At 56.5% G+C, this 21,966-nt stretch overlaps 6 protein-coding genes across 6 annotated transcripts; 3 read left to right on the top strand and 3 right to left on the bottom strand.

Moving 5' to 3' along the window:
• Positions 1–81: 81 nt before the first annotated feature.
• Positions 82–3,022, bottom strand: UV8b_01975 (uncharacterized protein; the record flags this gene model as incomplete). The annotated part of the gene is made up of 5 exons (XM_043139473.1): positions 82–213; positions 359–1,372; positions 1,452–1,568; positions 1,632–2,807; positions 2,888–3,022. The coding sequence occupies 5 exons, from the start codon at positions 3,020–3,022 to the stop codon at positions 82–84; spliced, it is 2,574 nt and encodes an 857-aa protein (XP_042995407.1).
• Positions 3,023–3,599: 577 nt separating this feature from the next.
• On the top strand, positions 3,600–5,466 carry UV8b_01976 (uncharacterized protein; the record flags this gene model as incomplete). Its single annotated transcript, XM_043139474.1, has 2 exons — positions 3,600–3,786; positions 3,860–5,466. The coding sequence occupies 2 exons, from the start codon at positions 3,600–3,602 to the stop codon at positions 5,464–5,466; spliced, it is 1,794 nt and encodes a 597-aa protein (XP_042995408.1).
• A 539-nt stretch (positions 5,467–6,005) lies between these two features.
• UV8b_01977 (uncharacterized protein) lies at positions 6,006–9,023 on the bottom strand (the record flags this gene model as incomplete). Its single annotated transcript, XM_043139475.1, has 5 exons — positions 6,006–6,592; positions 6,721–7,259; positions 7,315–8,042; positions 8,151–8,876; positions 8,973–9,023. 5 exons carry the CDS (start codon positions 9,021–9,023, stop codon positions 6,006–6,008), a joined length of 2,631 nt encoding a protein of 876 aa, XP_042995409.1.
• Positions 9,024–10,137: 1,114 nt separating this feature from the next.
• UV8b_01978 (uncharacterized protein) lies at positions 10,138–11,875 on the bottom strand (the record flags this gene model as incomplete). The annotated part of the gene is made up of 2 exons (XM_043139476.1): positions 10,138–11,469; positions 11,570–11,875. The coding sequence occupies 2 exons, from the start codon at positions 11,873–11,875 to the stop codon at positions 10,138–10,140; spliced, it is 1,638 nt and encodes a 545-aa protein (XP_042995410.1).
• Positions 11,876–15,415: 3,540 nt separating this feature from the next.
• UV8b_01979 (uncharacterized protein) lies at positions 15,416–16,042 on the top strand (the record flags this gene model as incomplete). The annotated part of the gene is made up of 2 exons (XM_043139477.1): positions 15,416–15,670; positions 15,812–16,042. The coding sequence occupies 2 exons, from the start codon at positions 15,416–15,418 to the stop codon at positions 16,040–16,042; spliced, it is 486 nt and encodes a 161-aa protein (XP_042995411.1).
• A 1,388-nt stretch (positions 16,043–17,430) lies between these two features.
• On the top strand, positions 17,431–17,651 carry UV8b_01980 (uncharacterized protein; the record flags this gene model as incomplete). The annotated part of the gene is made up of 2 exons (XM_043139478.1): positions 17,431–17,554; positions 17,620–17,651. 2 exons carry the CDS (start codon positions 17,431–17,433, stop codon positions 17,649–17,651), a joined length of 156 nt encoding a protein of 51 aa, XP_042995412.1.
• Positions 17,652–21,966: the final 4,315 nt, after the last annotated feature.

A 21,966-nucleotide genomic window follows, 5' to 3' on the forward strand; every position in this document is an offset into this window, starting at 1 on the left:
CGACTTTTTTCCCCCAATCTTTGGCTAGAAACACTGGTAAGTAAAGAAAGTATTACGGGGAGCGTCTGAAGATCAGCTTGCTTATTCTTCAATCTCCCCCTCCTCGCTGCCGCTCCTGACCACTTCTTTGGGAGGGGGGGACTTGGGAGAGCTGGGGCGAGGGCGCGTTGCACGCTGAGGCGACAGTTCGCGAGGCCGATCCGTCTTGAGTCTCTGCAAAGGAAAGAAAAACACTCGGGTTTAGTACGTGTTATGCCAAACGGGGCGAGATTTCCCTCGTTTTTTTTCTTGCTCTGAAACTTTCTTTCTTTTGTCGTAGGGGGGGGGGGGGGAGAACAATGTTTTGGCAACGGCTTACCTTGGAATCTCTCGACTCTCTTCGAGATGCTTCGTCTTCGTCATCTTGTCGGCGACGTCGTGAACCCGATGGTCGCTCATCTCCGTAGGGGAGCTCATCATACGAACCTCGGTCAATGCGGCGGTGATACAACCGCTCTCGCTCATCTTCACGGTCTCTGCGCTCGCGGTCGTAGTGACTGTCGTCGTCCCTTCGTGAGCGCGGCGGACGGTCATAGTCGCGATCACGATCACGTTCACGTTCGCGGTCCCGGACGGAGTCATGATCACGATACTCACGTTCACGTTCACGGTTACGTTCACGGTCACGTTCGCGTTCGCGTTCACGTTCACATTCGCGCTCGCGTTCGCGTTCGCGTTCACGTTCACGATCACGTTCACGATCACGTTCGCGTTCACGATCACGGTCACGTTCGCGTTCACGATCACGATCACGGTCACGTTCGCGCTCACGTTGACGTTCATGTTGTTCCCTCTCTCCGCGGTCTCGATCCCGTTCACGTCGCGGCGGCGGCGGCGGCGATAGACGGCCACCGCGGTCGCTACTCAATAGATTCTCTGCCATGGCTGACTTGCGGTGATTTCGCTCCCTTTCCGCTATGGCTCTCCGCCTGTCGGCCTCGTATGGATCCTGTTCGGGGCTGCGACTGCGCCTAGCAGGACGTGCACTGCGTTGAGATCTCTCACCTCTAGATCGTTCTCTTTCACGGCGGGACACGTCCCGTTCGCTGGAAAGCCGACTGTTGCGTCTGTGGCCGCGGTCGGCTTCGTCTTCCTCCTTCTCTCGAAGGCGCCGCATATGCTTATCAAAAGCGGCTCGACGGAGTTCTTCGGAGTGGACTGCCTGGAATTCATCTGACTTGAGGAGGCGAGGTCGTACCTTGTCATAAGTGTCGCCAAGCACAAAAGGAGGATCGGCACGTTTAAGATACGCCCTCAGGTCCTCAACAGCGCGTCTTTGTTGACGTTCAGATTGCTTGTCATCCGGTTGCTTCACAGCACGTTTTTCACGGAGCTTTATTGCGTCAACGGTTAGCCTTTTCGTGTTTCAAGAGTTTCCTCGTGGACTCGGGTGCATAGGAAGAGCTGCCTACCCTTTCGAAGATCAGTTGCAATATGTCATTATCAATGTTAGCAGTGCGTCGATCATCCTTCATAACGGAGAGGTACTCTTGGAAATCGCTCGCAGGTGTGAGCTCAAACCGTTTATCCTTTGCGGCAGAATGTTTGTCAGCTGCGGTACCATCCATCAAGCCACGGGTACGGGCACCTACTTCGAGGACATCCAAGACGTCGTTCCTCGGTCCTCTGAGGGAACGCTCCTCCTCTTCCATCACATCCCAAAAGAGTTCTTGGGGAGTAGAGCCGTCATGGCCCAGCATGTGCAGGTAGCGATCGTCCTTCCCAATCAGCGGTTGGATGTTGTTCCATTTTGTTCCCGGCTTGATCTTGCCGTCACGTCGAAGTTCGGACAAGAGGGACTTGAATGCATCTCGAGCCTTGCGCTCGCGGCGATACTTCATCCTCTTGTCGTGCTGCTTTTTTTCATTGAGCGCGCGCTCCAGAGACTTGATGTGGTCCTGAAATGTGACCAAGGTGTCGTATTTGGTGAGAGCGCTGTACGTTTCATCGTTCTTGAAAGCGGCGGATAAGATGTCTTGGGCTTCGGGCCAGCGCGTGTATGCCTTGATGTTCAGTTTTGGGAGAAGGCCCTTGAGCGAGTTGAGCGCATTCTGGCGCAGCTTGGTTTGACGCTCCTTGTGAGCCTTTTTCAGCCCCGCGACGTACTCCTCAAAGAGCTGTCGCCGCTCCTCTTCGTTACTTGTCGACCGGAACGTGGTTTCTCCCTCAATCATTGGCCGAGCAGTCTTCCACCGCGTATAGTGGGTGATTTCAGCGTGTCGTTTCAACATTGTGTCAAAGTCGGCACGAAGTTTGGTCAAGCGTTCTTCGGCTCGTTCCTTGTCCTGCATGATGACATCCTGGCAATATTTCTCGAATGCGTCTCTCCTGCCTTTGGGGTCTCGAATCGACCGGTATTGCGGATCCTTGATGATGGCTCGCATAGCCTGCTCCCATGTCCAGTCGGGTTGCACACCGCTACGCTTCAACAGTTTGATGAATGCCGCCTCGGCCTCCTCGGGAGAGGCAAATTCCGGTTCGTCACTCGCAGGAGGCACGAAGGCATGAGCCTTGGAATCATTTCCGTGATAACCCCCATGGCGGAATTCCGAGCCCGAGTCGCGAAACTCTCGATGTTGGTGATGGTCATAGGAGGCGTGGGATTGACCGCCGTTCTGGGGGTATCTAGGAGGGCCAGCGCTTTGTCCTAAAGCCTTCCTGTATACATCGGGCATCTCCCATGAGCTCTGCTTCGTCTCGGTGTTGTACCAGTACTTCCGGCCGCCCTCGGCGGTGTATTCCTTCCAGGGTTGATTCGAGAGCGTACGCTGGAACAGCAAGACTCTAGTTAGAGAAGGCTCGGGTGGGGAGGGGGGGGGGACGCGAAATTGCTTGAATGAGAACTGACCTCTGCCCCGGACATGAGGTCCTCAGGCTTGGTCCATTGCGTGACCTTGGTCATGCTGTTGTAGTAATATGCTCGGCCATCAGGAGTATGATGCTCCTGCCAAGCCGCAGCGGCCGGACTACCATATGCGTGCATGGCTGTAGGAGCGGAAAGATGCTGCCAGTGTCCAGACAAGAGTTTGGCGACTTGCGACGAATTCCGACGAGCCCGAGTAGTGCTGTTGACGCTGCTCAGGGAGCAACTGATGATGGCGTGCAGAAAACCCAAGCCCTAGCTGGACCAGAAAAACTGAACGAGGTCAAATGTCCAACGAGCGCTATTACTGTTCCTGTTACGGTTACAAAGAAGGTGGATCAAGGGGAGGGGGGGAGTTGAGCCAATGGGAAGGATCCATATGCAGCTAAAGGGGGGTCCTTGGATGTCGCGTTCAATTTCTAAAAACACAAACACGTGCATGCACCTCGTCGTCAGCATATTAGGAGGTATCTAGGTACCTACATATCATATCTCCTGGAGCACCATGGCAGCTTAGCTTACCAGGCAGGCCCGGATACCTCGCTGGAAGCGGCAGCATCAAGCCAACGTCCAGAATCCAGCATTAGAATGCCAACTAACACCTGAGGGCAGAAATGCTCAAAGCCGGCAATGAACTGAGCGTTCATCCCTCCGTCGTCCTTGCTCTCTTCCTCCCCTTCCACCAGTCATTGTCATCATGGAAACTCTTGAGAAGAACCCCGATGGCTTGGCCAACGACCTCGGCCACGAGTTCATTGAGCAATCCTACTTGAGTTACGTGGTGCCTGCAAGAACAAACACTCATCTAAACGAAGCCTTCAAAGATGCAGAGGCCAGCAACATTGTACGTGGATCTATCCAACAACGAGAATCGCTCTTTTTCGGTATGGACGGTGTCCCCCTTCCCCGGCAATAACGCCAGCCTTGTGCCACCCTCTCATTATTAACCCGATGCAGACGAGACGGTGGATGTTCTTCTAATTCTCAAAATGCCGTGGCTGGAAGAAGACGCGTTGAAGACGCAATTAGATAGACTAGTTGTCTGTCTTGAAGCTCGCGTGCTCAACAGCCGCTCCTCAGACCGTGACTCACAGCCTGCCGCCGAGACAATCTTCAAGGGACACGTTGAAGACATTTCGAGTCCCCTGACAATCGTGGATGAGGAAAACCTGTCAGAGCAGCATGGTTCGTGCCAGGCCGTGTACGCCGTGTGGAAACTCTCCGTCTTGTTGAATCGGCCTCGCATGCGGCTTAACAGTCCGCTCATAGCGTTTTCGGCCGCCGCCAGCCTAAAGCCGCACACCGCGGGAGACGCTCGTCCTCGCGGGACGGAATACCTCCAAAGCGGAATGCCCTCTAGCCTCAACCTTTTGGAATCTTTCTCTTCAGATCAGGCTCTGGACGGGGTAAGGCCTAGATTGTCTGCGCTACGTGTGTCGCGCGTCGCCCCGGTCAGCAGACAGCAGGACCTGGTGGTGCACCTTCGAGCTCTGCCGCTGCTGCAGATGCCCATCTTCCCCGCCATTCACACGAGGATACGATTTTCCCGGCCACAGACGGCTCCGTCAAAGGCAGCTTTGATTGCGGTGCTGGAAGTAGACTTGACCTCTCACGTCGAATGCGAAGTCTTGCTCGATGACATCAAACTCTCCACCAACGATGGAACGGTAGAGAGCCTCCACGACGACGTTGACCAGATGAAGTTGCCGATGAGCTGTGTCGCGCATGATCACATCATCTTCCTGTACCACATCAAGCCTACGCCATCGGAAAAACCGTCCAAGTCCGTCACGGGCACGCTCGACATTTCTCTCACAGCCGTCGCTCAAGTCTCTCCCGGTGTTTGCGCCCCTCGCCTTTCCATGAGATGGGACTCGGTGCTGGACTTTACAGCCCCTGTGAATCCTAGCTTCAGCACCACAGCAGAGTCCTCGGGAATACAGCGGGCACACAAGCCGTCGCAGCTTTCCATAGGCAGCAACACTGCCGTCGTGCCGCTCAAAACAATGCCGGTGCTTCGCCCCGACGCCCTGCCAGGCCTCGAATCGTCGACGGCGCGGACAGAGGCCGCCGTTCCGGATCTCGGAATCACCATGTCCTTTACGGGGCCTTCCGCTCCCGTTCGCCGAGGGGACGTCTTCTCCTGGGAAGTGAATGTGGTGAATCGCGCATCAGAGGCAACGGCGCGGCCACCGCGCAAGCTCGCTCTTGTCGCCGTGCCCAAGCGCCGTCGGAACGACACGAGGCCTGCGCAGCCGCCATCCACGGCCTCCAGACGTCGCGGCGAACCGGATGTAGCCGGTGCCGTAATGGACGCGAACATTCTTCACGCCCTACAAAGGGACTCTGCGTTTGACGCGACGGAAGTCGTTTGCCTCAGCGCTGACACTCGCGTCGGCCCTCTTGCACCAGGGACATGCCACGTTGTGGAACTGCAATTCTTGGCTCTGAAGGAGGGCATTGTGGGTGTAGAGGCGGTACGAGTTGTCGATCTGGGTTCCCAGGAACACGTCGACATACGGGACTTGCCCACGACGATAGTGGAACCCGCCGTCGTCGCATGAACATTGGATCACGACACGAATGGAATGAATAAAGAGCGATTCAACGTTTTCCTGGTGTTCTCGCGGTGCGGAACGCGTTTGGTTGATGATTGACGATGATTTGCAAAGCAGCCATGACCTTGGTCGTATGCTGGACTTGAAAACTTCTTGTTGCCATCAACCGAGGCCATATTCTATGTACAGTTTGCGGGGCATCAAGCAGAACACTGATCATCAAGGTCAACCCGGCGACTCGATCGAGGGCCTCGCGACTTGCCGCTTACGATAGCCGTCATAAAAAGTGCACATGGGAACGCGAGGCCTTGCAACCTTGGTGAATGGCAATAACAAGTCCATTCCGGCAGGTACTGAGCCACAGCATGCATGACCTCGTCCGTACTTCCGGGCGCCCAATACCCCAGCCTCGTGCACGTCGGCGGAAAAAAAAAGTGACTCGACTCCCATCATCAATGCAGGGACGCCATTGCTCCCACCCTGTTCGCTGACCCTTTGCCCGAGAGAAAAACGCCTCAATATGCATGCTATTTCGTAAAACATCATCAAGTGTCGTCAAAGTCATCGTCCCATCCCAGCTTCTCGTAGATGGAGACTTGTCTCGAATGAGCCTGCTCGTGCCCCGGTGCCGGACTGTGCGCCAGATCCAGCCTTGACAGACTGCTTCTTCTGGTGGGCGTGCCCGGAATTTCGCGAGATCGAGGCATGGGCGGCGAAGAGTCCACCGATGCGTGGCTTGCGTCGCCCGCGTCGCCGGCATTCGAAGCCTCATCGGCCACGGTTCTCCTCTTGCCGTGTAGAGGCGACAGTGGCAAACGAGCAGGTTCTTGATACGTCTCTGCGCGCTTGATGAAACTGGGCTGAGCAGGTAGTCCGGCCGGTGTTCGGCCCGCGCAATGTCCGGCTGGGGATGCGCTTTCGGCCAGAGCGTCTCGACGGCCATGTCTGTGGCCCGTCGACGGAACCACATGTCCTACGCTGGAATGCGGAACCAGTTCGTCAGTACCATCTGCGGACATGTCCGCGCTTGGCTCCGGTTTAATGGCCAACGCGTCTTTGAAGCGGTTATTGGCAGGTGTGGCCTTGACCTGAACCGAAGCCGGGATGGCGATCCTCGATGGTTTTTTCGCTCCTGCTTTCTCTATTAGCTCCCCCACATTACAGATGAGATGAGACATACAGCAAGGTGGAACAAATAGAAAAAGAAATAAAAAAGAAATAAAAACAAAGAAAGAAAGAAAGAAAGAAAGGAAAGCTCACTCTTGGCCGATAAACTTGTCGAAGCTCGACGCTCATCTGCCTCTGCCATGGCTCTACCAATGACTTCGCGGTTCGGCTTTCTGAGGGCTGAAATGGCATCCTTAAGCTCCGCTTCTACCAAAGCTTTCCTGTTTGCTTTCATGCCTTGCAGAACATTCGTGTTGTGGACGCGCGATAACGGTGATTGCTTGGCTCGACACATGAGCACCTCCCCTTTGGGCAAATCCTTCAGGCACAGAGGTTCGCTTCCCTCTCGCTTCACACCTGATACAGAGGTTGATGTGGCTGAACGCATCAAAGCGATGGCGTTGCTGGGACCTCTAGAAACGCTCCGGCGGTGAAATTGCTCCGTCGATAAGGCGCGCTGTAGCGTCCTCCTTGCGTTAGGCTGACCCGATCGTTTTGTCGCAGCACCGGGTTTCCGTTCTCGTCTGCTTGACGACGCCCTCGATGACTGTGACTTGATTGGAGACACAATGACGGGACCGCCGAGTTTGAGGTTGATTGCATTGCACAGCTCAGGTAAACGTGCTGAAAAGCTGCAAAACTTGTCAACATGAGTTTGGGGTTGTGCGATATGAGGGACATGCATACAAGGGTACGATAATGTCGACGCAAAAGTCTTTCAGGGGCTCAGGGGAGCTCTTTGGCTGAGTGTGGTTATGTGAGGAAGCTTGCGTGGCTTGCGAGTCGCCCATCATGAGCTGTTCATCAGAGGCTGTCGATTGCCAAATGGTAAGCCTGTCAGCGTGCACATCTACCAGCAGTGGTAGGTTGTGTTTGTTTCGTCTCCTGGGGGCTGGCGTCTTGCTGGCTTCTTGTAGTTGGGACCCTTCTCCCGCCGACAATGGCAGGCTTGATCCACCAGGGTCATCTGCACTTTTGAGGGATTCCAGGGCGAGGATCTCGAGGATCAAGATCATTTGCAGTTGCGTTTCCCTGGTGCGTAGCACAGACACATGCGACTTGATCTGCGAAGAGGAAATGCTTACATCCTCGTCACTCAGTTCTGGCCTAGCAGCCTTCCACCAGTTGCGGATACTCTCGTCTTCCAGAGGGTAAAGCGAGTTTCTGCCCAGCTTCATCATTTTAGACTTTCGCCTCTTCTTGGCGCCGTCGTCGGACGTATCAACAAAAGATTTCATTTTATTGATGATGTCGGGAATACTTTCGCGATATTTCTTGTCAATTTGCACAGTCGTGAGAATCAAGCTCTTCAAGAAGTCGACCAAGTCGTCCATTTCCAGGTTGGATTCGAGATCTAGGCGGAAAGCTGATCGGGCACGAGATAATGGCCCTTTGGCAAAGTAAGCCAGCGAACCCTGTAGAATAGTTGTTAGACGTAGAACTTGCTTCATTACTAAATTTGATAAAGGGAAAAAAAAAAAAAAAAAAAAAAAAAAAAAACAAACAAACAAACAAAAGCTTGCCATGGATCTGTAGAGAGCTTCAAAGTATTGGGCTCTAATATGGTCCAAGATTGCTTCTGCATTCTGGGGAGAGGAAATAGGCGCCGTGGGCTCTATGGAAATATCCAGCGGAAGCTGTGGCATATCTGATGGGTATTCAGTAGCAGCAACCTCTTCTGAATTGGTCTCTGCTGACGGAAGTTGCTGCGAGCCACCTTGAGCAACCACGCCGGGCTGACAGCTTGAGTCGCCTCCTTCATTGGCCTGGGACACTGATTGAGGCTTCGACTTCTTCCTGACCAGACTTTGGATAGCCTCGATAGCAGCGCGCTTCTTTTTCTGCTCCTTATGCATTTGAGGAGTGACGGTTGGTCCGGCAGGTTCGAGCGTACACGGAGCAAGGTGGCGGCGTGCCAGGCGGTCGTAAGATGCAGCAGAGGCATTCATTACCAACTGGCCGAGATCGACCCAAGGTCCCAGCCGGCAAACCACGTACAGCCCATTTGCCTCTCGTTCCAGGGCATACAGGGTTCCCTTGGCGTCGTTCTTGGCTATGAGCACGTTCGGTGTGCACCCGAGGCGTGACTCGAGGTCCAGAATCTTGATGCGGGACTCCACGAGACGGGTCCGGGGGAATCCAGGCTCCGGGGACGAAAAGTCCAGGCTGGAAAGAGGGAGATGCTGTCTGGGAAGGAGCATCAGCGGCAGCAGAACCCGCGGTTGGACGTGCAAATCGGGCGGGTGAGGCTGTTTGATTTCCGGTGAGCGGGATTTCGCATCCACGGGGGGTTCTGCTGGCCCCAAGGGAGGGCCGCGCGGGGGGGGGATGCGGATGCGACGAACCTTGATCGCGATGGACGGCTTGAGAAGATGATCCATTGCGGCGGCGTCCATCGGCTTTGGGGTGCGTCTGCGCGGAGAGACGCTGGGTCCCCGGCTGTTCAGGCTTCCATCGGAACTTGGGGTCAAGATGCCAGAGTGCGGACGCGACGCGTTTGCATCAGGATCGGCGGAGGGGGGCATGGACGGCTGGAGGCAATGGTTCGTCCGGCGGCAACGCGAGAGCTGGAATAAGCTGTAAGTGTAATCATACAATGCAACGGCTAGAGTGTATCTTGATGCCGAGGAAATCTGTGTGGTTACGCGTGCTTTGGCCAGTAACGCGACGACGACTTTGATGGGACAAGAGCTTTGTGTGGGGCAGCGTGGCTGTGGCTGTGGCTGTGGTGTGGTGTGGCGTGGCGCCCCCACGATCCAACTTCAGACACTCATTCCTCACTCCCGAACTCCAACCATCCTTGCCAGCACGTGGTCCGCAGCCATCACATATCATGCCCGCCGTGCAGCCTCGCTCCAAAACCGGTTTTGCGTCCAAAAATAGCCCGCGGAATAAGCAGCGTCAAAATGATGCCATCGTCAGGTGCTTCTCCCGGGGCTACCATGCATGGCCAGTTCATTGTGTAAAGCTCAGCTGAATTATGCTCACTAGAGGTACTCGAGAGGCCAAAGCAGAAATTGCCGTCCCGACTCTCTACGGACGGAATTGTCTCTCATTCAAAAATGCCCTTTTTCCAAATATACATTCCCAGAAAATAATATGTGCTGTTTTACCACGGGTATCTGCCCCTTCCATTACTGTACTTCAACGCGCCAAAACATTTACGTGAATCCTTATGAACATGGGCGGCAAAAAATCAAGGCCTTCCTATGTATGCTTACGGTGTACATGCCATGTCGTTCATACAGAAGGGGTAAAGTGAAAAAGCGGGCAGGAAAACATGGAAAAAAAAAACCACTCGGTCCACAACACTTTTTAAACTCCAAAAAATTGCCAAAGGTGGTGGGTGACCAGGTCCGGACTGTGGCCGCTGCGTGACCCTTCCTTTCCCGCAAGTGAGATTGTAATGAAATTGATGCAGAATGTTGACGAAGAGAGTTTTGAGGGGAAAAAAAAAAAAAAAGGTTGGCTGGGTCAGCTTCAAAAAGAAAATTGTTCGCTGGTTTCCTTCTAACTGTCAATTTGGTGGAGGCTCATGTATTGTTGTTGGGTGCTTGATGCGGTCGATGCGGTCGACGGCGACATCTCTGACCAGGTGTAATCAGGGCTATCATCGGCACCCATGAAATGGAAGTAAGTCTGTCCCGTTTGCGCTGAATAGATGGGTCCCAGTTGCTGGTTTGAACATTGAGCATTGGCCACGTAGTTTCCGAACGAGGCAGAATGTGCTCCCATGCAAACGCTGTCGTGCATTCGATCCAAGCCAGAGGCAACCAGGGTCTCTTCCGGGATGGCCATGTCGTACCCGGCCCCCAGGTGGAATAGACCGTCGGAAAAGCCAGGCGTGGTGGGTGGGGTTCGCAGGGTCGGGTCGGGAATTACCAAGTTTGGTGGCGTGTATTTCCCATTCAATGGATAGAGTGCAGAGACCGAGGGGCCGACGAGTTCTTGCTGTTGAAGAGCAACAGGCGTGTCTGGTGTAGGTGGCGCTGCAGACCCATGGCGACCTGACGCGGTGGGCGAAGGCCGTCGTCTCTGAAGAAGGGCGTCCACACTTCGTTCATGCAATGGACTTCGAGGGCTAGCAACAGACTTCATAACACGACCTGAGCCCGAGCTAGAAGACACTCTGCGCATGCAGCTTTCCTGATCCCCTCGTCTCAGCATATCGGACGATCGAGCAGTGTACGATTTACTTCTGCCGCCAGCAATGGACAGCGGAGCCGGCCTTCGGTTTCGACGGGAGGCGATGTCGTGTCCTTCTAATGACTTCATGTCAGAGTCTGCAGCAAGGCTTGCTTCCAGATGCTGTTGCAGGTTGCTTTGGGTGTCCACAGTTTCCGTAAACAGCTGTCCATTGAGGTCCTTGATGCCGTGACCAAGCATTGAGCTGCCTGGCAGGGACAGGAATTCGTCCATTTGGTCAGAGAGAGCGCAAGCGTCGTCGGTGTCTTCAACGACCGGCTTGCATTTCTGAAGAGGGAAACAGGAGTAGCCGGGGCCGGGGCCGGGGTCATTGGCGTCACTGGCTTCCTGCTTGGCGGGATGGGCCAGGAGCGAAGGAAAGTCCGTTTCAACGCTCTGGCTAGTCTCATTGGTCTCGCTCATGGTTTCATGGCAAGACTGCTCAGATGGTGACGGGGACTCCTCGATGCTTTGCCTCAAGGTAACAGCAGGTTGCGGAAAGGGGGCACTTGAGCCGACGAGGTCACAGTGGCGGCCGTCTTCGGACTGCCGACAATCCCCAGCTTCAGCCTGTTCCTTCTCCAACCTCTGCTTCGCCTCGTATTCCCTTATGTTGTTCTCCTTCTTTTCACGAGCACGTCTGTTTTGAAACCAGTTCTGCGGATAATTTGTCAGCACGATACGACACCGTGGGGGGGGGCAGAAGAAGTGTCAGTTGCGGTGGGGTGGCGGGTAGATGGGAGTTCTGTTTGCCTACATTGATTCGGGCATTATCAACTCTCATGGACTCGGCAAGCGTCTTCTTTGTGGAGCTGCTAGGCTTGTGATTCTTCTGGAATTCCGCCTCCAAAATTTCAACCTCTTCTTTTGAAAGGCGGGGTTTGGATTCGGTGGTTCTCGACATTTGTTGGTGTTGAGCGACGCGGCCATTATGGCTCTGGTAGGTGTCCAAGGAGTCGGCCAGATAGGCAGGATACGTCGAGTATTGAGCGTAGTTTGGAAAGGACGTTGACACGCCCGCATAGGCCCAAGAAGGCCACTGTGAGTGAGAGTATGGTCCCATTTCGCGTGAGCTTGAAAGTGGCTGCGATCCTATGTAGTTTCCAAGACGGTCCCACAGCTACTCCCCAAGTCGACGAAAACGGGAGCCGAGAAGGAGAAAAACAAAGCTATTTACGATAGTTTGGGTGAGAGAGTGTGTTTCCTGTATGATGCCAAACCAACAGAGACCAGACGTCAGAGTGGGGAAGAGACGGCAGGATGGATGGGAACGTAGGGCTTGGACGGATTCTCTTGGGACTTTGCAAAGGACAACCAATAAAGACAGTATCTGGTGTGGACGATGGATGATGGTGGAAGAAAAGCCACAGTCGCAGTCGCAGCCGAAAGCGTCGAAGCCGTAGCCGTAGCCGTAGCCGTCTCTGTGGGAAGGTGTTGGATCCAGTAGCCAAGGGAGCCTGAGGAAGATGAGTGACGATGAGGGAAGACGGGCCAACAAAGAAGAACGGGCAGGATATAAGACACAGGTTCGACGGCGTGGGCGTGAATATCTCTGCTGTGCCCTTTTAATGACGACGGGATCAGAGGAAGTAAGAGATGCAAGGTGAGGGCGAGGAAAGGATCGTCGGGGATCGTCGAGCGGATGAGGGGCACGCAGGGTAAATGAAGGAAGGAAAACGAGGAACTTGTCATGACCAGTCGCCTTGGTCTGAGTGTATTTCATGGGCCATGGCCCGGCATTGGCCCAAGCCCTTGTCATCGCGGGCAGTGAGAAGGCGTGTGGCAGCGATGCGCAACCGAGGCTGGTACATGGATGATTTGGGGGGGGGGGGGGGGGGTTGGAGCGGAGTTGCGGGGCATTTCTTGGAAGTAGTTGACCAGTTGACCCTGAGACATGGCAGCCAGCCCAGAGCCCCAGGGCAGGATGAGCAGCTGTGGCGGCAGCTCCGGAGACGGGGGGGGAGGGAGGGAGACGCTACAGTGGCTACACGCAGGCGCAGACAGAGGCGACCCGCCGTTATCGTGGGTGCTTGGGTGCTTGAGCCACTGCGGGTTTGGGTTGTTGTTTTTGGGGGGGGAGGAGGAAGGGGCGAGGGGGAGACGGGTTGAGGGAGCATGCAAACGGAGTATGTCACGGTCGCGGGTCATCGGGTTCTATTGGTGGGGACTGGGGACTGTGGGCCCAGGGCTGTAAGCCGCCTTGTAGGGTGCCAAGATGGGCCGGGCTTGGACTGGGGGACCGGGACTGCTGAGGAGCGGGCCACGCAGCGGCTTGCGCTGGACAGGGGGTGGGGCATGGGACTCGGGAGCAGGGAAGCAGACCAGGCCTTGAAGATGAAAAAGGGAGCAGGCAACCGGGCTCTAGGCCCTCGTCAGAGACTCGGCGGACCCATCGTCGACCTCTTGCGTGCGAGTTGGCCAGGGGGGTTCGAGCACACTCGCCAACCGACGACCAGGTAGGGAAACCACCAGACATCACCCTCCTGCCTGGCGGACCTAGGGCTTCACTCGTGCTTACATGTACCCCCCCCCCTCCGCCTTTTCCTTCCCCCCCCCACCCACCCTCCCCCGCGAGATGCAAAAAGCCAAGCCAGGCCCCGGGCCACAATCTCACCTCGCGATTCCCCCCGTGGTCTTCGGAGTGACGCCAGCTAATTTTGAACTGACCGGTAACCCGGGAGAGGGAGGGGGTGTGAAAGATCGTGGCTTGTGTCGACGTTGGATACAGGTGGGGCTGCAATGTGCACCAAGCCAGACGGATTTGTTGTAGCTCGTCCAGCTGCCGCGCCAGCTCTGTCCAGTGACCAGACATCAATTGCCAACCGCATCCATCACCTCCTTCTCCCTGGCAGGCATCAAAACTACCAGAAGCACTGTACATGATGTACTCTGCCAGCTCTGGGCACCTGGCACACCTTGGTGGAGCCACCGGCAGCGGCATGCACGACGGCCCAGCTCATGGCACGGGGAGATCATGGCATGGGAGGAGCCAGAAAGCCAGGAGACGCTGTCTCGTTGCATCTCTGCCTGCCTGCGTCCGTTGGTAGATGTGGTTGATGCCCTGGGGCAAGTCATCGCACACCCCAGACGCCCCTTGCCGGGCTGCCAGCTGGGCTGCCAGCTGGCTGCCGACTTGCCGCCAACTTGCTGGGATTGGCAAAAACCCAGCAAAGCGTTGGCGACAAGCGCAGAGAGCTGGGGCCCAGCCAATTACAATGACTTACGCATTCCGTGCCTTTGGCGCCACAGCGTCGACAATTGGCTGGCTGGTGTCTGGTGTGGTGTGGTGCGGTGTGGTGTGGTGCGGTGTGGTGCGGTGTGCACTACGCGGCGTGCATTGGCCCTTTTTCTCACACAACTCAGGTTTGCGTCTTGCTGCTGTCGTCGACGTCAACCTCGGCGTCATTGCCCTTGTCCCCGGTGGGTTCGTTCCATCTACCTCTTCTCTCCTCTCCTCAGGTCCAACCAGCTTGGCACCATGGAGTCATCATTTATGCGGGCAACGCAGGCAGAAGCTGGTGCTTGCTCGTGTCAGCTTGGAGACCTGCTGGAACATGCGCCGGCTTCTGCCACGGCCCCCCCCCTGAGGAAACACCAATGCAGCAATTGCGCCCGCGTCGAGAGAAGGGATATTTTCGGAGTGAGCAAAAGCGTGGCAAAGGTAGCTGTTCATCAGCAAGGGAAATTACCTTGGGAAGGGGGCGTCTTCGTAAGGCTTGTGTCCGGGGGCTAGTAATCAGAAAGGGGGGGGTGGGAGGAATGTGAATCAGAGGTCGGCTGCGCGGCTCAACATGTAAGTACAATAGCGTCGAATCTCAAGCAGCTTGCTGGCAGGCTGACCAAGCGGGTTTCCGTCAACGGTCTGCTCCGATCAGCGCATCGATGGAACCCCCCAGTGCTCGAGCATGATTATCCGTCGCTCGAGGATTCTCACTGAGGCGGCAACTTTGAGGCGGCAACTTTGAGGCGGCAACTTTGAGGCGGCAACTCAAGCCTGAAACTGTCGCGGTGTTGTAGCCCTGCCAGGCCCGCAACCTTGCGCGTCCAAGCTCCGCCTGCTTTCAAGTCGAATCGCTCTTGCCAAGTTCTGGAGGTGACGGGGTCTGTCTGGTTGATAGAGAGGAGAGGTTGAAGGAGGCGCTAGGAGGAGTCTGGGACGGACCAGACGTGAAGCGGGGCGGCGGATGCGACGGTGGGGGCTTCCAGGTTCAAGTAGGCCTAGCCTGAGCCTGAGCCCGAGCCTTGACGACCCCCCCGCGGACATTTTCCCGGCAGTTCTTCGCAGTCCGTCCTGTACCAAGGTGCCCAGGAGTCTTTGGAGAGCTCCCACTGCTGCACCGCACCGCACCGCACCGCACCGCACCTGCCTTGCCTGTGTTCCTGACCAACCGAGACAGAGAACAACCACAAGCGTCCGATCGACAACTTCATCAGCAAGGGGCTTCCACGCCGGTGTTTCGTCATGGCAAGCCATCTCATCATTGACGATTTGAACTGAACCGGACGGCCACGAGGCGTGCGCACGCCGGCCTTGCTCGCCTGCCGCCCCGGTTCCAAGCCCAGAGAAGGGTCCTAACCAATTCCGTCTCGAGGGAACGGTATCATGCCCCATTTCGACCACATCCAGCCCACCCAGCAGCCCCCATCGGTAGGGTTCGGGCAGTTGTCTCCCATCCAGGCCCAGGCAGGGCTCTCCAGAGTCCAAGCCGTCCAAGGCTCCAAGCTGCTTAGGGAGAGTGGAGAAGGCCGATTCCCTGCAGCTCGCGTGGTGCTCGCTCCTATCGTCACCCTATGCCTGCCTGCCTGCCTGCCTATGCAGTGCGTTATGCAGTATGCAGCTCCCGCCGACGGGGCCACCGTACGCAGCCGCCAACGCATTTTTGCTCTAGCCTCGAGACCCCCCCCCCCAGCAGTCCCGCCTCTCGAATGAAATTGAACGCCGTCTTTCGGGCTTCAAGGCCGGGCCCATTCCGCTGATGCCTGCTTGCTCATATACAAGGCGCTCCGTCATTGGTCGCCTCTCCAAAACCCGTCCAGGGTGAGGAGGGAAGAGGAGGAGGAGCTGGAATGGACTCAGACCGGACAGCAGATCTCCGCCAAGACGGCAGGGCTGCACTACAGAGCGGGGACTGCCCAACAACAACGACCTCTTACCAACCAGCAGTCAGCTGGAGACTCATTTGCGGAAAGTGTTGGTATTCAGCTTGGGGCAACTGATAAAACGGCCTGATAACGTGCTTTGCTTCACCGATTCACTGGGGGTTCGAATGATCTTCCGGCTGCTTGGGAGCGAAAGAGCTAATAATAATGACCTATGTACCACTTCCTATGCGCAGGACGGATTGCGGATTACGGATTACGTCTGTAGGGAGTATGGCAGTAGATGCCGCTTTCGTTCTTTAGCTAACCCCTAGCATGGCTAAAAACTTTCTCCTTTTCTTCTTCTTCTTTTCTTTCCCTTATTCCAGGGCTGCGCTCTCTATTCCCTGTTTGGGTTGTCGCCTTTCTTCTTTAAGCGCCTTTCGCATGTCAACTTGGCCCCCATCCATCCATCCTCATGGAGTCGGCTCGTTGTGTTCCGGTCTCGTGGTCAAGTACGGAGTACTCGGTACTCGGTACTCCGTTCCGCTCTTGCGTGTTCATTGTCGCCATCTCTGTGTCGACTGGTAAATCCCTGCTTGCTGCGGAAAGGCCTCGCCCTACAAGCCCCCACGGAGGTACTCCGTACCTTGCTCCTGATACTAGCACGGATTCTCTTCAAAATACGAGTACGCAAACACACCGGGAAACGCTAAGCCTAATGCCAAACTCCCGGTGCTAGGCCACTCTCGCTTGCTAGCCATGTGCGTGCGTGAGAGAAAAAGGTTTTTACGCCAGGCCTTTTGGGGCGTTGGATGCAACCCACTCACGGTAAACCACCCACGGACCGTGGTAACAGGGCAGATTCCCATTCCGAGCCCCTCGACCAATCATGCCGCCCAAGTACGGGGGAGTCCTGGGCCGTTGCTTTTCTGGACGTCCCACGAGAGACAGGCCAGGAGCCGTCGGAAGCAGCCGGAGGCAAGGCAGCACCCCTGAGCAAATCTTTCATTTTACCGAGTAGGCTTGGGTAACTTGTGGTCCGCTCGAGATTTAGCAGACTGGCCGGTGAGATGGACTGCTTCAGTATCAAGGTAAGAAAGGTATGATGCCGCCGCTTGCTTCAACCTTTGACGGCAACAGCTTGCAAGGCAACCAGCCCCCACCAATCAACAGCGAGATTAGGAGCCTCGATCGGCCGGATGGTTGGTCATCTCTGACTCAGCCCTTCAGGAACTTGGCGCCACCACTTACAGTCAAAATCGACCGAGGGGATTATCCACTTTCCGACGGAGCTTACTTCAGGCCCCGGGGGGGCCAAGTTCGCTTATGGACGCCTCTGATTCGCTCCTTTACGTAGCGCACTCGGGGGTTTTCACCTGTTGTCATGTATCAATCCCTTGGACAACTCGTCGTCTGACCAATGATGGTCGAGTGCAGCATCAGTGGGACACGACGGGCATAGGGCCGCCTCAGCGCATGACATCACAAGGACGAACGGCAAGAGAGAGAGTTTTGCTGATGAAAGAGAGCCGGAGAATGTTGGAGAGCGAAAAGTCTGGGCTGGTGGTCATCGAACCGTACCGCGCCACGACGCTGAAAGCTGAGCAGCACCGTGAGCTGCACCGTGAGCTGCACCGTGAGCTGCATCGTGAGCTGCACCGTGAGCAGCGAGGAGGAAATCCCTGCAGCAGCTAGCTACTCGGGTAACCCGAACCCAACCGGCAGACAAGCTTCTGCGCCGTAACGGGAAAAGGTGAAAACGTTGTCGGGTCCACGAGAGGGCAAAGTCGTCAAGGGATACTGCGAAAATCAAGCCACAACAGCTGACTGGGATCTGCCAGCACGGGATATCAGATCCCTGCACGCCAACGTGGGTACTGTACCTCTTGCCTACAACCTACAACACACGCACAAAGCAACAACGTGGAATTGACACAACATACTCCGTACAGGCCGGGTCGTCCCACCACCTGCATAGCAGAGGTTTTACTCGGACGGAAAAAGGCAACCACACACACAAAAAAAAGGAATGGGCCCAAGGTTTCGCGCACGTTATGGCTTGCATGCCCACATGGTGTCTGACTTGGCTAGGCGAACCTCGACAGGAGGTGACATACTTGGGCAGGGCGGAAATGCCATGTCACCATGTCAATATCCATCGCGGCAGCTAAATTTGGGTCTTGGGCCCGCCGCGGCCATGGCAGAGTCGATAGCTCCAGTCACCCTTGGTGGATGCTCGCCCAAGCGGGACGCCGTCAGCTACCTAAAGCAACTCTGCCGCCTCCCTCCTACAGCCCCTACAGCCCACTAGCCCCCCTCAGGCCAGAGCTCCGCAGTCCGTCCACTTGCCACGTCTGTCCTCGGCACAGTTCCTGACATGGTACGTGCATATCTGGCGATGATCATTTTTCCCTCCCCCTTCCCCCCCACTTTTTTTTTTCTTTTTTGGTTTATATGTATATTTTTTTTTTTTTGGAGCGGGACGGGACAAGGCAGATGGGTGAGCCTCCCGTTTTGTCGGTTTGATGCCTATGTTTGGGCTGTGGTGACGACTGATAAGCCGGGTGCTGCCAGAGTCCAGAGTCGAGTCCAGAGTCGAGTCCAGAGTCGAGCCCAGAGTCCCAGGGCCCCCCCCCTTTGGTAAGGCTGCGTGCGATTTCCACCATACGGAGCGCTCGGTAGATCTGCTCCGCCATGCCTATCTGCTGGAAGACGGATCAACGTGGGGCTTGGAATACAAGCCCCGAGGCTGAGCACCGAGGCTTGCGCAGCAAGAGCCTAGACCTAGACCACGGGGGGTCGAAGGAATGGTGGCGTCACTGAGTCGCCCGCAGTCTGGATCGCTCGGCCACCGGGGGTATCGGGGGGGTGTCGGGGGTGTGTCGGGGGGCTGTTGGGGGGTGTGGTTGATGGTTGTGACGGTTCGAGACGACCCCGGCCTGCTTCAGGGTGGCGTCCGAGCGGGTCTGCCGCTGTACATGCGGGCCTGCGCTCTGCCAACCAGACCCCTGCGACGGGAAAGCATTGACCACACCAGACCAGACTGCCTGGGCGGAACGCGACGCGCAGGCCGCAGCAGAGAGCGCGGGGCGCGGGGCGCGGGGCGCGGGGCGCAGCTCAGATTGGCAGACCCGGTTGCTTGGAACGTGGCGCATCAGCGTCCCGCGCAAAGACCAGACCAGAACGAGAACGGGTCGCAAAGACAAGAGACGAGACGCCGGCGCAAAGAAAGACATGGCCCCTGGCCCCTGGCCCCTGAGGGGGGACCGCTGCCAGGAGGACTCGACGGACGTCCTGAGCCAAGATAAAGGGGCCCCGACCCGTCGCACCACTGCCAGGAACTGCCAGGAGAATCAGCTTGCGCTGGACAGGGCTGGTGGCTTTTGCTTTGCCTCGGGGGGGGAAAGGAGGGGGGGGGGGCTTTTCCCAGCAGGAAGCTAGGAAGCTTCAACTACCCGACCTGCCTGCCCGGTGGTGGCGAGGACTGACTGACAGACTGGGTCGCAACGCGACGTTCTGGGTTTGCCGGATGAATGACGACTTGGACGGCCGGCCAGCTTCCAGGCGCAGGCCGGCTTTCCAGGCGGGCGGGGGCGGGGGCGGGGACGCGGAGGGTCATCGTCACCGTGTCCGCGCTGGCCGCCTTGGCAAAGACGTTCCCACCAGACCAATCTATCTGACGGCCGTGCCGCGAAGCTCCAGGGTCAGGCCAGCCAAAGCATCCCGGCCGGGGTCGGGTACAGTATAATAATAGGAGTCCATTGCTCCGATGGCACGTACCCCGGGAGCGGCGTAATTAACAGGATGAAAAAATAAGTGAAGAAATAAAAAAAAAAAAAAATGAAAAAAAGGATTAAAAAAAAAAAAAGGAAAGAAGGAAAGAAGGAAGACAGAAAGACAGAAAGAAAGGGCGATCAATCAAACACATCCGAGGCCACGCCAGTCGGCTTGGGGTCGTCAGCCCCTGCAGCTCAGCTTTCAGTTCCGCGTTGCCGCGCGTTGCTGCACGTTTTGGACTCTGGAGCAACTTGCAACCGGGCGACAAGGCACTAACTTTTGTCGGCGAGAACCAAGGGGGCCCGCCCTGGCGACCTGACGACGAGGGATCCGGCAATCCGGATCTCCGCCCACTTCATGCTTGCTTGCTGCGTTGCGTCGTTCCACGCGGGCCACGTCCCAAGGGTGGAAAGGAAAAGCGGCAGGGCGGCAGGCGTGCGAAATGAGGGGATCCACACATATACCCCGAGTTGGTTTTTTTTTTGGGTTTTTTTTTTTTGGTTTTTTTTGGTTGTTTTGATTTTTTTTAATTTTTTAATTTTATTTATTTTTAATCAATTTATTTAATCTGTCCCGAGTCTCCCGATGTCCAAGTAATTTTTTATTTTTCCATGCTGGACTTCTTTGCCGGCAAAGGCCACGTGTGGGGGTGGCCAAGTTGCCCCCCCGCCTCCCTCCCCCCCCCCCCCCCCCAAAAAAAAAAAAAAAAAAAAAAAAAAAAAAAAAAAGGGTAGGCAGGGTACGGAGTACCTCGGTATGTAACCGGTGTAAAGTTTCTGCTGCACTCGGCAAGCCAGCCGCCTGGCCCCTGATGGCAAGGCTGACAGACGAGACAAATTGATGAAAGGACCACCACCGACTGCGACTGCGACTGCGACTGCGACTGCGACTGCGACTGCGACTGCGACTGCGACTGCACTGCGGCCTGCGACTGCGAGTGCGAGTGCGGCCTGCGGCCCTGAGGCACCACGAGGCACCACGAGCCGGCTGCCTGCCATGTACTCTGCTGGCCGCCCCCCTCCATCCCGTCTGGTGGCCGCCGCGCCGCCAATCTCACCCCGATGCCTGCCAGAGCCAAGAGCCGTCCGTCGCATACGCGCGGATGCTGCTGCTGCTGCTGCTGCCATGCATGCATCACGTCGTTTGCCGGCCTGCCTTTCTCCTTTTTTCCCCCTCCGATCCTTGTTATTTTTTCTTTTTGACACACCCCCACCCTCCCTTTTACTTTTATTTTTTTATTCCTTGCCCCCCCTTCTTCGTCGTCGTCGTCTTCGTTCTTTCTTGTTCTCGTCTCGTGTCGGTAAAGATGCCCCAGACTGGCGGGCTGGGTGGAGCCAGGCCTGACCAAGCTACGGACGGACCCACCCCAGGACCCACCCCAGGACCCACCACCCGACAAACGTCGGGTGTTTCCCCATCAATCCCATCTTCCGTTCCCCCCGAGTCTCCTTTCAAATCTCCTTCTTGACGTCGCCGTCGCCATCGTCGTCATGCAACACCGGGACAAGCCACAACGTCGGCAGCTCGACCACCGCGTCTGCCCCTAACCCAGAGCAGGTGCTACCCAACGCCCAGGTGGCAGCCTGTGGCAGCCTGTGGAGAAGCTGATGCTTCCCCTCTCCCCCTCCCCCCCCATTGCCTCGCTGCACCTGAAGAAATCAGAAATCGCAGCGGCGCAGAAGGGGGATGGGAAAAGAGAGAAACGCTGGGCTCACGCCCCCCCACCCGCCTTCCCGACTCGGACCCAGATTCACGGCGGCCGTTGACCGTGTTTTCTGCAACGGGGCGGCCCAAAAGGCTGCGCTGCATGCCATGCCATGGACGGGGGGTCTGGTTGGGACAAAGCAAGGGCGGAGCGTCTGACGGGGACCGCAAGGCTATCGACGGCTCTGCTGGCCGTGGCGGCCGTTGGCGCTCGCTGTTGGCAACGGTCCAGCTGTCCTGGGACAGGTCGGTGTCCCCTCGTGCGCCTTGGCTTATCCCCCATCCATCCCTTCATGTCTGGTGCCTTTGCCCAGTCGAAAGGGGATGCGCGACAACGTGCCCGGCATAGGGGTCCTGCTGTCACAACCATCACAACATGTCGCTGGAATGTCGTGCCTGACTAGCGGTGGTTGTGGAAATGACAGGTTCGGTTCGGTTCGGTTCGTCCGTCACACGTCTTGTTGCTGCAAGGCCCGTCGACTAATAAAGTTCTTTGGAACATCTTGGCTGGGGGGGGGGGGGGCTTTGCTCTGGAAAGATTGCCTTGAACCACAGAGGTCACTCGCTCCGCTCTCTGGTGAACGAGTTTGC

Source organism: Ustilaginoidea virens, chromosome 2 (assembly GCF_000687475.1).
Source record: "Ustilaginoidea virens chromosome 2, complete sequence".
In the NCBI taxonomy this organism is placed as follows: Eukaryota; Fungi; Ascomycota; class Sordariomycetes; order Hypocreales; family Clavicipitaceae; genus Ustilaginoidea; species Ustilaginoidea virens.